Source organism: Vigna unguiculata, chromosome 4, assembly GCF_004118075.2.
Source record: "Vigna unguiculata cultivar IT97K-499-35 chromosome 4, ASM411807v1, whole genome shotgun sequence".
NCBI lineage: Eukaryota > Viridiplantae > Streptophyta > Magnoliopsida > Fabales > Fabaceae > Vigna > Vigna unguiculata.
In genome coordinates, this window is record NC_040282.1 from 38,225,544 (window position 1) to 38,240,809 (window position 15,266).

General features: G+C 33.0%; 1 protein-coding gene across 1 annotated transcript; it reads left to right on the forward strand.

The window, feature by feature from the left end:
* Positions 1-7,618: 7,618 nt before the first annotated feature.
* Positions 7,619-12,312, forward strand: LOC114182340 (protein IQ-DOMAIN 14-like). The gene is made up of 4 exons (XM_028069198.1): positions 7,619-8,134; positions 10,407-10,604; positions 11,182-11,247; positions 11,333-12,312. Exons 1-4 carry the CDS (start codon positions 7,718-7,720, stop codon positions 11,993-11,995), a joined length of 1,344 nt encoding a protein of 447 aa, XP_027924999.1. The 5' UTR covers positions 7,619-7,717; the 3' UTR covers positions 11,996-12,312.
* Positions 12,313-15,266: the final 2,954 nt, after the last annotated feature.

The following is a 15,266-nucleotide window of genomic DNA, read 5'->3' on the forward strand; positions in this document are numbered from 1 at the left end:
GTTGGTCCTGTTGGTTGTGGGAAATGTTAGCCTGATGGCTAGGGCACAGCGCAATGCCTGCACAACCGAATTGAGCAACCTGAATGTTTGTGCACCCTTTGTGGTGCCTGGTGCATCCAACACCAGACCAAGTGCTACATGCTGCAATGCACTCCAAGCTGTCGACCGTGGTTGCCTCTGCAACACTCTCAGGATCGCTTCTCAACTTCCTTCTCAGTGTCGTCTACCCACTCTCACTTGTGGTACTTTCCCTTTTCTTTCGTGTCAAGAAGTGAACTTTAAATCTAATTTAATTTTATAAAATTGATTTTATTTTTAATATATTTTGAAATTTTTGTTTTTAAATATCTTTTAATATTTTTAATATTCGTGAAGTTCTAACTTAATCTTACAAAATTGTCTTTTCATTTATCTTGTTTATCCTGTATGGAGGAAGTTTGATTTATTTTTGTTTTACTTCTGTTTTCTTCTTAATATAATATGTTTAACGTGTTCTTCTTATTCTTATTGAATATGTTCATTCACTGTCATCTAAATCTGCAGGTGCAAATTGATGAGTACGGAGTGAAGTGATACCTTAGATAAGAATAATGCATAAACTCGTTTTATAGGGTTTGTTATATGGTTTTATGTTACTATGACTTTGTAACTGTCTTTGTTATTGTACCACACAAGAGAAATGAATGCAATGAAATAAATTGTGCGAGATTTTAATTTAGTTTCATATTCTTGTTACATAATTGTTAATTATTAATTTTAACTTGATGCTTAATTAATAATGGTTAAAATTAAGAAAGAAAAAAACTCTTAAGTTATACATCCATTTCACACCACCTTCTTCGCTTTCCATTATAAAAAGGATGTCAAACGAATGGAAATATATATAATATTCATAAACTTAAGAACATATCTATAACACTGCTTCTCCGTAGAAGCATTCATTTTTTTTGTCTCATTATTTAATTTTAAGAATTAAAAAATATATAATTAAAATTAAAATAATTTAACCACGGCCAATACAAAGTTTAAAATAATTTAATTTTGGACCTCAGAACATCTTTTTTACATTGATAATAACCTTTAAATAGTAATGTTATGTTGAATGAGAGATACTTTTCTTTAACAAAGAATGGTGTTTCTCGGAAATCACGATTTTTGACAATAGTAATCTTTAAAAGTTATTAAAATCTATTTAAAAATATTACTGAAAATTATATGAGAATATTTCTATGAAAAAATTAATCCAAACCCATTATTTCAGAACAATGTCATTTTCTTAAAAATATATATGAAAAGAAATATTAATTTTTTTTCTCAAGTGACCATCTCAAGTGAACTTATTACATGAAGTATAACACGAAGCAGATTTCCTCAGATGTGCAAAAAAAAAATTATTAGTGCAAAAGTAATTTTAAAACTAATAATTATTAAAACTAATGCACTTTTAACTTACAGTTAACTACTACGGATTATCACGAAGTCATATGTTATATCAGTCACGTTTTCTTGCGAAATTAATTTGGCACTAACACAGATTTTTTTTTTACGTGAATTTGACGCAAGTGCAATAAATAAATTATTTTTGCAATAGGCCCAATGGGATTTAAATGTGGGTGCATGTTAGAGTCTTCAAAAAAATTAGGCCCAATATATGTACCTAAAATTTATGTACCTAAAAAAGGACGCTTTTCCCTGCACCTCCAAGACCTCTCATGCACCTCCAAAATTTATTATTATACCCTTCATTAATATACAGGTGAAAGTGGGTAGCGACGCAGTAAATTTCATTTACTGCGTCGCCAACTTCTCTGCACCCCCAAAATAATTTCATACTATTTCTTCTCTCGTTTCTTCTTTGTCTCATTACTATGCCTTTATTTAAATTTTTCTCCGTTTCATTCTCGTGTGATCCTTGAGCTTTAATTTTCTGTGCTTCATTCTTTCATTCTCTGGTGGGTGGTGGTCCCTCATCCGAGGTTTGTGTCACTTTCATTTATTTTTTTAAAGGAATCTTGTTTATTCTCTCAGTGTCCGTTGTGCTTGTGGTGGTTGAAGGTTTTGTGTTTCTTGTTCTCTGTTTGAAGAAAGGTGGTATTGTGAGTAACATGCGTCCTCTTATCTTCTGTCTAAGTGTGGTAGTTCCCATCCTCTTATCTTCTGTCCAGGTTAGCCTTAATATTAGCTTAACCTTTTTTTTTTCTGTTTATGATGTGAAACAGAATTCGTATTCCGTTTCAAAAAGTATGAAACAGCTTCCACATCCCGTTTCAAAAAAACAACACGGAATCTTTATGAAACGCATTCTGGCATCCGTTTTACACCATTTTGAAATGGATTACGTAATCCGTTTTGGGAAAAAATTGGAAAAATTTGGGATGTAATCCGTTTCAAAAAATTCGATTTTTTTTTTAAACGGATTACAAAATTCGTTTCACAATTTTATAAAACGGAATTCGTATTTCGTTTCCCAAATATTTTAATTTTTGTCTTGAAACAACTTACGTAATCCGTTTCGTAAAGGTGTGAAACGGAATTTAAAATCCGTTTCAGCAAGTTCCATGTGCTTTTTTCGCAAACGGGTTTTGGGATCCGTTTCATATGTTTCTACCCTTCACCTACACTCTCTTCTCTTCTCTTCCATTCCCCAATGCGTGTCCTCTTTCTATTTCTGTTTTTCCATCTTCATCAAACCCTTTCGTTGCCATTCTCAGACTACAACGCCCTTATCTCTATTCGTTCAGCCATTACCGACGATGCCACTCCACCCGTTCTCTCTTCCTGGAATGCCTCCACCTCTCACTGTTCCTGGTTCAGCGTCACATGTGATGCCCACCGCCACGTCGTCGCTCTCAACCTCACCGGACTCAACCTCTCCGGGACTCTCTCTGCCGACATAGCTCACCTCTCATTCCTCTCCAATCTCTCGCTCGTCGACAATAAGTTCTCCGGCCCCATCCCTTTGGCGCTCTCGTCCCTCTCTGCTCTCCGCCTCCTCAAGCTCTCCAACAATGGCTTTAACCAAACCTTCCCCCCAGAGCTCTCGCGCCTCCAGAGCCTCGAGGTCCTCGACCTCTACAACAACAACATGGCCAACACACTCCCTCTCGCCGTTGCACAGATGCTTAATGTGTCGGATTCGCCCAAGTGTCTAAATCTCCGCATTGAACCCGTGGTCGTGGGAAGAGCCTCTACTCATAGCGGGAAGCCTTTTCACGACAACATGATCCTCGTTAGCCATAGCCCCTTTGTATACAATGCTTGCACCTCCTTTGCCTATAATATTATCCTCCTTCAAGCAATGCAAAACATCATCAACAGTGAAGTTCAAACGTTGGAATGCAGTCAACTTCCATGCACGAGCCTCACTGGCCTTCTTCAGTGATCGAGCCTTAAATATTGCCGCCACAGCAAAAGCAATGGAACATAAAAGCAAACCGACAACAAGTAGAAGCTTCATTTCAGGTTCTAAATCATAAAACAAACATGTTATAACAAAACATTACAGAGTTACAAGACCACCTAAAAATGAAACCCCTCTGAGAGATTACAGTAAAGCAAACACACCCATGACAAGGTAGTTAAAACATACGACATATACATTATGGTTCTATTAAAACATATTGTATCACGCTAAAACGGATTTCACACTCCGTCTCGGAGAAGAACCAAAAATAACACCAAAACGGATTCCATATTCCGTTTCAGCCTCCTCCAACACGGATTCCATAATCCGTTTCAGTCAAAATAAAAAAAAAAAAAAAACAAATTGTGTATTTTGTTTCAGCTTTCTGGGAAATGGATTTCACAATCCGTTTCGGTAAAAAAAACAAAAAATACCTAAACGGAATGTGTGTTCTGTTTCACGCATGTTAGAAACGGATTTGGAAAGTCGTTTCAGTGAAATATTAAAACGAAGACATGATACAGATCTTGTAATCTATTGCTAAAATCATTTAAAATATACAGACAACCATTCCTAAAATCAATTAAAATATAATAACACTACTTAACTGGGCAAATGGAGAAGATGGGGACCTGTGGAGTTGCGCGAAAGGAGAAAAGGAGAAAAGGGAGGCTGCGGAGGTTAGGGAGAAGAACAGTGTGTGCACGCTCCGGAGAAGAAGAGTGTGTGGAGTCTGTGTGGGAGAAGAGCACAATGTGGGAGAAGACAGATGAAGAGTGTGTGAAGGCTGTGTGGGAGAAGAGCAGAACGTGGGAGAAGAGACCTTCACGCGCAGCTAGGTCAAAGATTCTCCTGTTGGGGGTGCAGGGAATCTGATTCTTATTACTTTATTGGGGTGCGTTTTGGGGGTGCAGAGGGTGATGGTGTATGGTTTTGGGGGTGCAGAGGATATGCGGTAAAAAAAGATAGTAACTCTTATTTTTTACCATGGATAAACATGAAAATAAATTTGGTTTTGAGAATACAAGAGAGATTATTGGAAAGGAGAAACCCCTAAAAAAAATTAGTTACATAAATTAGGCTCAAGTACTTAAAAAAATTAGGCCAATATATGTACCTAAAAAAAATTGACCTAATCTACATGGTTTAACCTAAAATTTTTCTAATCTTTTCTTTGTTTACCATTTTACCCTATATTATTATTATTTGTTATAAGGTAATTTAACTTTATGAATCTTATTATTATTATTATTATTTTCTATTTCTATTTTCTTTTATTCTCTAACACAAATATGTCGAACTATACAATAAAATAAAAGACATTTACATTTCAAAACCAAATATACATGTATTTAAACAAATAATTATTTGTTATAAATCATTGAAAAATATCTCAAAATCAAATCAAACAGTAAAAACAGAGTAGTTATAATTGGTAAGTTTTGTGCCTCCACATACTCCATTCAATAGACCCAGAATCATTATTTGTCACTGTAGTTTCTTTTTAATATCCTCTATGTCTTTTTTATTAGTTGTTTTCATTATTTAATATATGTGGGTCCAGTTCTTCAACCATACCAACAATCAAATTAGACTCATTCACCATTTAAATTCTCACTTTCTAAGCATAAAACCTTTAATTCTCATTAAATTCCACACATTACAAATAAATGGTTTTCACCTTCTTTACCCGTTTCATTCAATACCAATCTTTCTACCTCAACCTACTCATTTCACATTCATTTCTACATTATCACAAAAAACTTTTAACAATCATCACTTTCAAAATCATTTATATAAGATCATGGAATTGCCTTATGTTTGGAAAAATATTTATTATGAGCAATGGCCAAACCAAAAAGGACCAAATTAAAGTTTTGTACTTGTTAATTAATTATTCATTATTCTTATTATTCCTTTCCTTTGCAAAGTCATATCTAGTTGTTACTAGTTTCTATGTTTCAAAAGAATTAATAATATTAATGAGACAGTGATATCTTAATTAAGCTTAACAAGTAAAAGTTATCCTATGAATGTAATATTAAATAAACAAAGTTAATTGAAAAAACAAATGTTATATTTTTGTAGATACTTGACCCAACTAAAAAGTAAAATTTAATATTTATAAATTTGTAAATATATTATCCGCTTTCGTGTCTTAATTTATTCACGGTTTTATTTTTAAAATATGTTTTTAAAAATTAAAAGAAGAAACTGATATTAATTTAGTTATTTAAATGATGTTAAACTATTAAATATGTCAGAACAAACTCTAATTAAGTTAGACAATTCGGTCGGAAAAACTTAACTCACCCTGTTCAATTATCAAAGTTTTTCATAAGATGAAAATTCTATTATGAGATAATTAACATGGTTTCCTTGTTACTGTATAAAATATTAACTGCGAGGTTCAAAATTCTTTATTCACAATTGGAAAAGTATGTTGGAAACTTAATTTATGTAATAAGTGCAGCTTTTTTTGACTATTATCATGTTTGCGGTAGATGAAAATTAATTTGAACAAACAGCGGATAAGACAATATATTGTACTTTGTCACAAAATAAAATAAAATTTTGCAACTAACGTATTAATTATGATTTCATTCCCCCTCGTGTGTCTAATATATTTAAAGGTGATTTATTTGCTTTTTATAGTACTGTTTTTATTTTATTTGATTTTAAGTTGTCTTTTAATATTATTAATATTATTATTATTATTATTATTATACCCACTGTAACGTGTGATCGGCAAGAGACCACGGTGGTTATTAATATTATTAATAATAATAATAATAATAATAATATTATTATTAAAAATAATATTATTTTTTAAATATATATATATATATATATATAAATTATTTTATACAATAAATTATTATACATAAATTTATTATGTTTAATATGTCTTTATGTTTTTTTTTTCGGTGTGCTTTAATTTTGTTCAGAACAAATCAGAACGACTATTATTGTGATAAGAATCCATTGGATTGAAAAAATTAGAATGAGTATAACGAAATAAATATTTTAAATGAGCTGTTATCTAAGGCCAATCAATATTTAAAACCTCTTGGAACTATTTAAACGAAAGTAGAATTTTAAGAGTTTTATTTTTTAATTAACGACTTATCTTTGATTATATTTATTTATATTTATTTCTCTTATTTTTTTTAGCAAAAAAATAAAAATGTTGATCTTTACCTGTATGTTATTCGTTGTATTTAATTATTAATTATTCACTCGTAAAACAAATATAAATAGAGTTGTTTCCTTCTTTCTTAATTCCTCACTACTAATTAATCTACTATTGTTTAATAAAAGTTTAACTTAACTTTCCCTTATTTATCCCATTTGTACTTTAATAAAATTATTTTTAAAACAATTTTATTAAAATAAAAAATCTCCCTTTCAATCGATTTCTTATTGTCATTTAGATTTTGTAACAAAAACTAACAAAATAGGTTTCATAATGATTTAACTAAAACATTCCACTAAATAAAAAAAAAGTAGTTTTAAACAAAAGTAGTTTTAAAGATATTTTTAACAAAACGTGTTTTTCTTAAATAAAATTATTTTTAAAAATTATTACTAGTATATTGTCAATCTGTATGTCAAACATCTTAATTTCACATACTTTGATTGGTTAATCACACACTTTAAATCTTTAAATTTTTTATCGTTGAAGTATACTTCTTAACAACCATACAAAATATAACTTCTTAATTTAGTTTTAGATTTAATGATTCAATATATTTTTTTAAAATTTCGATGTTTTCAAATTATTACACACACGTACACTTGTTTCTACAAATTTAGACCCTATATAAAAGATATTAAAAATTTAAAGAATAAATTGATGTTGTAAATTTTAAAAAATAAACTATTTTTAAGTGTAGAGGTTAAATATACAAAAAGTCATATATAGCTATTAAACATTATTTTTAAATTTAATTTTATTTAACAACCTATCTGCCATCCTTTTATCTTGATTTGATTTTGATACCATTTTATCACTTTTAATTTATTTATTTCATATCAAATTTCAATATTTTTCTAACATATATACTCTTAGTCAGCTGGTGTCGTGTCATAACAAATATTTTATTTTCGAAAATTTAAGAAAATTGATATATAAATTTCTTCCACGTTTATTTATATAAAATAAAAGAATATTTACAAATGTGCAATACTCCAAACTGGTCCATTTAAGTGTTCTTTTCCTTCTCATTCTCTTCAACCACTTCCCTTCCAAAACTCTTATCTTCTTCTCTCTCTTCTCTTCTCTTCTTTCTGCTCAATGCATTGAATTCCCTCATGGGTTTTCTCCGGCGACTCTTCGGCGGCGCCAAGAAACACCACCACACTCCACCACCCTCCGAAGGCTCAGCTCCTAAACCCGCCAAGGACAAGAAAACGTGGAACTTCGTGAAACAGAGTACGAGGTACAAGTCCACCACGTTGTCCTCACTTAACAACTTTGACCCTTCTACTTCTTCTGCTCCTTTCTCCGACTCCTTAGACGCCAACAAGCATGCCATCGCCGTTGCCGCCGCTACCGCCGCCGTTGCAGAGGCCGCTCTCGCTGCCGCCCACGCAGCTGCCGAGGTTGTCAGATTGACCAGCGGCAATGGGCCTCCCGCCGGAAGACCCGCCCCGGCGTATCATCCCAGGCTGGCGGCTGAGAATACAGCAGCCGCCGTGAAGATTCAGTCGGCGTTCAGAGGTTACTTGGTATGTGAAAAAACTGAAAATCTCGTTTTCTTCTTGTTTATAGATTTTCTTAGTAGAAAAGAACAATTTTTAGTATTTCAATTTAAGTTATTTTGAGTATAACAGTGACAAAAGTTACCATATTTTTATTATTATTATGCATCAGACCATCTGTGTTTAAATGGTATTTATTTTCTTACTGACAGGAATTTAAATTAGATCAAATTCGTATTTTTTGTTTTTTAATTATGTTTGGGAAGTGAAACAGCCATGTTCCGTTGATTAAGGAATATTGAATGAAATTGTTTTATATTCTTAAAAAGTTGAAAGTATTTGAGGAATCTAACTCTAATGTGAGTATTTCAGATAATATTTTATGCCCAGTAATTTAAAAACAGTAAGAGTACACTTTTTTTAACTATTGAGTTGACTATTATTGAAAAATATTTGATTCCTATGAGAAAAAATTGTGAGTTTCTTGTTTTTAAATTTTCTCCCCACGTTTACAGCGTGTCAGCTCATTTCAAATTTGTTGACTCTCTGACTCCGGTGCTTATTTTTTCAATTAATTTTTCTCGGTAAAATGGGATTTTCCTTCCATATTCTGTTTCTCGGGAAACAAACACTGGTCAAATATGGCTTCATTTTCAACTCTGTTTCTTTTTTTCTGAACTTTTCACCTATCCAAAGAAACCTGTTCCCTCTCACAATCACAGCACTCATGCCATCCCTGCTTCCAATAATTTTTTTTAAATGATTTTTAATAAAATCCTTCTATGATTGATAATTATGGAGAAAACTTCATTTATAAAAATCCCACTGTTAAAAAAAATATTTTTGACAAGGATTTGGGTTCCGCCGACAAATCTACAGATACCCACTTGTAAATGTTTGCATCACAGGACAGGAAAACAAAAAAAATCCCATTTGGGTGCTTACTAAGTTTTAAGAGTGTGAAATTTCATTTTTTGATATTTTTCCCCCGACGTACAAACTTAAAAATTCCTTAGAAAAATGAAATTAATCGACTTTCCGTATTTGAAGAAGAAAAAAAAAAGGATTTTTTTTTTTGAAGTTTTGGACGGCATTGAATTCCAAATGTTTTAGGCCAAACGCATGTATTTGATTTGGTTTTCAATGTTGTGGGTGTTGACTGCCACATGTGTTGGCATCATCACGTGGTCGCTGCAATTTTAGTGTGTCGCGTCACTTTTGCGATGTGGGGTGTGTTTTGTTCTGCTTTCTGTCGTGTACTTGTGTGGTAATGCTTATGTGTGATGAGGGGGTCCTTCAGAAAATGTTGCTGTGAGTCTAAAGTAGTATCTGGTGCTGTGACGATTCTGCATTCAGCTCAAAGGGACCTTGTTTTGGGACTCTATTATGTGACAACACAAGGATCAAGGGACCAAGAAAGTTTCGAGAAATGGACAAATGGGTAATCTGTGGGAGTGAGAATATGAGTGAGCCCCACGTTTTGGTGAAGTGGCCCTGCTTCATTCAACCCATTTCGTAGGTCATGGACCTCAATGCTGGAGGGTCACTCTGCCATATGATGTGTTGTGGTTGAAATGTTATAGGTTGTTGATTCTCAAGGTGTGATTTTTTTTCCTATATAGAAAGATTTCACAGGTGCTATATGTTCTTTTGTTGGGGTTGACAAAGGAGAAGCCGAAAGTGAAAAAAGTGGGGTTAAAGTGAAAAGTGATCTTTTACACCATACTTTTAACCTTCACGTGAGAGGAAGTTACTCTTTTTTTGAGGACACAAGGACCATTAGTTAGGCTGTGATGTTTTGTTTTGTTTCGAAAAGAAACTGAAAGTAACATTTATGGCTACGACATTCGATGAACTTGAATTTTCACCTTCTTCCCTTTCTACCATGGTGGGGCATGCAGACATTGGAAGCTTCAATGAACATACAGAAGCACCAATAATGCATGGCTTTCCACTGTGTATATATGTGTTTTCTAATGATTACACCCATCACCCTCCACTTTCTTCATGTCTTTTTCATTTTTATATTCTTCACCTTTCTGACATTTCCCATCTTTTCATAAGGGTATGCTTCTTTTTTTATGAGTTTAGTTTTTAACAGTTTAAAGTAGCAAGCATAACAATGTATGATCAAATGACATTGTACTTGTACAAGGTTTACATGTTACTTTGTTCCAACTATGATGCTATGCTGCCCTTTTGATTATGTTTTGTTCTTCTTTGATTGCTCTTTAAAATCTTCTTAAATTTGTGATGAAAGTTTAAATTTTTACTGATATTTTTGGTATGAATTTGGAAGGCAAGGAGGGCTCTGAGAGCACTTAAGGCATTGGTGAAGTTGCAGGCATTGGTGAGAGGCCACATTGTGAGAAAGCAAACTACAGATATGCTAAGGCGCATGCAGACTTTGGTGCGATTGCAGTCTCGGGCACGTGCCACACGTGGGAACTTGTCTGATAATATGCATTCCTTCAAGTCTTCACTGTCTCATTACCCTGTAAGCAAAGTCAAGCATTTTTTTTTTGTTCTCTTAATTGTTGCCATGTCATGATGATCTTTATCTTAATAACCCTGTGATGGCATCTAACTTTATTCAAACTTGTTATCTTTCTTAATGTACTTTTCTTTATCTATTTTTCTTTGTGCATCACCCCACCAAATGTGGCAGCTAGGAATCTATTGCAGAATTGCTTTCCACCCTGTACAAAGCAACATGTTGCAAATTAAACTGGTGCTACAACATGCTTCTTTACATGATCATTAGGTTGGATAGGAAAATTTGGATTCTCTTGTTGGATTTTTTCGTGTTGTTCTTCTACTCTACCTTTAAAATAGACTGATGAACATCAGTGTATCTTAGATGTTCAGCAGAGGATAATACAAAAAATTCCAGTAGAGAATTTGGACTCGTTAGATAGTGCCATTGTGATAATGTAACCATTAAGATATGACTTGTCAAATATAGTGTGCCTAAAAGATTGGTTATCTGTGGTTAATTGCTGTGGAAAATGGATCAAGATAATACCTTTAATCTTTTTTCTGAACCTTTTTTGTTTCATTTGTAATAACTGAAGGTCCCTGATGATTATCAGCACTCACTTTACGGCTATAGTACGAAATTTGATGGATCTGTTCTGAAGGTACATGTGGTTCTAGTTTGTATGAGTGTTTAGATGGTGAACCTATAAATATGATTTCCCCTTATTCTCCATTTTCATGTTGCAGAGATGCAGTTCCAACGCAAATTTTAGGGACGTTGATTTAGAGAAAGCTCGGTTTGGTTCCCACTGGCTAGACAATTGGATGGAAGAAAACTCTTGGAGCCAAACCAGAGATGGTTCATTGAAAACCTGCCACCTTGATGATGAAAAGAGTGACAAGATTCTTGAAGTGGATACTTGGAAGCCACACTTGAACTCACACCATTATTTGTCTTCTGATTACAACAACAATGAGAATTTTGTGGCATATGAGTCTCCATCAAAGCGTTCTTCAAGGGAGGGTGTACTACCCTTTGGCTCTCTGAAGCTTCACAGAGGAAAAGAGGAAGCATCTTTGAGAAATGTTGAGGATAGTCCTCAAGCATTCTCTGCTTCATCTAGACATGGAAGTGGCTCAAGGAGAGGTCCATTCACACCAACTAAGAGTGAGTGTGCATGGAGTGTGTTCAGTGGGTATTCTGGTCATCCCAATTACATGTCAAATACTGAATCTTCAAGAGCCAAGGTTAGGTCACACAGTGCTCCAAGGCAGAGAATTGAGTTTGAGAGATATGGTTCCACAAGAAGGTCTCTACAGGGTTTCTGGGATGCAGGACCTAGTTCTGATAGGGATTCTACCACAAACACCACCAGCTTGAACAGAATTGGGAGTGCCAATTTAAGGTGACATCATAGTTTTTTGTTAATGAACACAATGAGGTCCCAGAAAAAACCAAAAATAGAAGACATTAGTTTACTTTTGCTTGGGTTTTTCTGTGTATGACAGCAGTTTTAGGATGTAAGTATTTGACCTGTTTTCTCCTATAGTCTTTGGGCCTACACCATCAAAGGCCACCTTTATTCACTCATGATTGAGTTTTACTGAATTTTATTATGTTCAAATACATGTTCTTCACTGTTTTTACTCAATTTTGTTGTGTTGAAATGTAACATGTTTTGAATGCTCTCATTAATCTAATGTCGTTTATGACTGATTCATAATGATATTTGAGTTAGAATATTTCAAATGTTTTGAACAGTTCAAACGTCGACTTGTATAATATATGTTATTTAACGTAATTGGATTAAAATAAATATATTAATTCATTCTTAAAATTTGGGATAGACGAATTCTAATTTTATGTTCAAGTTTAAGAATTAAAATAATATTTAATCTTAAATATAAAAAGTATGGACACCATCCACCTTTACCCGTAGATGTTTGCATATCTATGGTAATCTACTAATAGCTATCACTTACCAAAATGACAAGGTGGTTGTTTGTGATGGAATCTTCTGCAATAGGAACCTATCGTATTCATGATACAATGATGCTTAAACATCCTTTTACATTGGGGCAGATATGAACAACCAAATCCAGAATTTATTTCTTACGCTCATATCCTGTTAATTTTCTTGTGAGAACAATCTTCTTCAATGAGGAAAGAGACAAAACCATATATTAATGAATCTTTTATCTTCAAGAGGAAAAGTATTACTCATTAGAGGAATCCAATATTGTATGCCACTTTCTTGTTTTCTAGCTTTGATGCTTTCTTCATAAGACTATTTCAACTTGTAATCTTAATATCAGGAGTTTCAGTTTGATCAAAATGGGTTACTTAATATGCTAATTTAAGTCTTAAGACTCTCTCAACACTGGTTTTTAAGATTGGACTTTCCTCTTCTTTCCAAATGAATTGCATAAGGGATTGTTCAAAATTTGTCTCAAATACAACGCTGTATTCACGCGACATGTCATATATCACCAGACATGTATAGATGTATAGGTGCGGTGTTAACGTTAATCTAACAAAAATTTCTCAAAACTGGAGAACTTAATTGCATTAAACAAAAATTACCGGTCAAATTAAATTTTCAAAAAAAATTAGGGGATAAAAATGAAATTAATCCGGTTTTTAACTATATATCCAATGTTTGGTTAGTATTCCTATTTTTATTTCTTTACATGGGAAATTTTTGTTATTTTTTTATCTATCCAATGTGAATTCTTCCCAGTTATATTTGTTCCACGTGAATTCAGAGGAAAACTATACCTTAGCTTTCTTTATTGTTTTTGCTTTCGGTGGACCATTTCATAGATATGGACACCAACACAAAAGGACAAAAGATTGCACACATGAAGTGGCACAAGAGACAGCATGACATGACTCCTCTCCTTCCTTTTGTTTGTTGTGTTCCATTTTGCTCTGTTTTGTTCTGATTTTTGTCTCTGTTATGACTATGAAAAGGATCTGTGGCCTTGGATGCTCACTGTAGGCCATGCCGTTGAAGAATAATGCAGAAGCAGCAGTTGTTCCCATTAGATCTGGTTCTTTCTCTCTTATCTGTTATCTTTTATCAAGAGTATCTCCAAAACCTATAATTTGAGGTTAAGGATGTCTTTTGTTTCAGTGTTACAACCTATAAATTTGGCTTAGTCACACAAAATGGTCTTGAAAAGTGGAAAAATGTCTAAAAGAAATCACACTAAGTTCTTTCAAGATTTAGAAATCATTGAAATAAATTCTGTCCCTCTTCACAAAGATCCCTTTCATTCACATGATTAGAAATTGAATCACCAACATGCTTAAAAAAAAGACACACCTATCTTTCATCTGTGCTGGACCTTGTAGGTAGGTATCTGTGATCAAGTTTTGGACCACAGCGATCCAACTCTGACACACTTTTATCAGACGGCAACTTAAAAACATTATACCAAAATCATTTGCTTTTATCAATCATATCAAAGATCCATAACCTCTCATCTGAATCACCATGATATCAACTCTTCAACTTATGAGGGTTTTTCATGAGAAGAGACTATATAGTACACATAAATACATAAATTATGAGAGTAAGAAGAAAGAATGCGTACAGAAACGTACAATAAATGTTTAGTGAACAAATAACTCAAAAGAAACTTGTTTACTGATCTATTAAAACTTTTGTTTAATATATAGAGTATAATGTCTCAAAAAAAAAATCTAATAAAATAGAATATTTGATAATAATAATAAAAAAAATATATGATATCTTCATCGATATAAATAAAGGCAAAAGATATATAATATCTTTATCAACACATAAAGATCTAGTACAATGAGTTGTGAACAAATCTATATAAAAGGTCAGAACATTATTTTCGATTCAAAACCTTAAAACAATAAATTTATAGGTCATTTTATTTATATATTACTAGTTATCTTATTCATTTTTATCTTATGTAAGACTTCCGATTCACTTAAAACTCTTGCCACGGTGACAGTGTAATAACTAGAAAAATGTGTCACAGACCAGATTTTCTCTCGGCATAATCAATTTTCACCTGAAATGAAAAATAATAAACTAACAGTAGAAAAGGAGTCATATGATCATGAAGTGGTTTATTTGTTTTTCACCTGTGGTGAATATGTGGAACATGACAAAGTGCAGTGTGAATGAAATAAAGGAATTAGGAGGACACGTGAATCATGTAATATATAGTACATTAATGGTGTGACATGCACATGTACCTAAACCAATAAAAAAGGTAGAATGATTTGGAAAGTTTCATGGCATCATCATTAGTAATTTTGATTAACTAAAGGGAAAACCTCGTCAAAAGAATAGGACAGAGAGATTATTGAAGGATGGGTAAGAACATAGTTTATGGATCCAACAACCACCAAACCTAATTGATATGAAGCTGAGGCGTAACAGATTCATTTGTAGTGTAAATAGGACTCAATATGACTGAGAATTTATGGAATGAAGGTTCTTCATCAACCCTCAAACTAAGAACAACTTGAATCGGAATTGAACTTGTGCCATGAAAGATTACTTAAACCTTTGAAACTAGATATAGAGAAAATTGAGGCATAAAAAATGGTTGGCTATTTTCTATTTACTCTACCTCTTAAATACGATGGGTCAATGTTTTTAACATATTTTGCTACATTAAGTCGAAGTAACTATTT

Coding starts and splice junctions, on each gene's coding strand:
- LOC114182340 (XM_028069198.1), top strand. CDS start 7,718: ATGGGTTTTCTCCGGCGACTCTTCGGCGGCGCCAAGAAACACCACCAC. Junction 8,135..10,406: donor CGGCGTTCAGAGGTTACTTG/GTATGTGAAAAA, acceptor TGAATTTGGAAG/GCAAGGAGGGCTCTGAGAGC. Junction 10,605..11,181: donor CTTCACTGTCTCATTACCCT/GTAAGCAAAGTC, acceptor TAATAACTGAAG/GTCCCTGATGATTATCAGCA.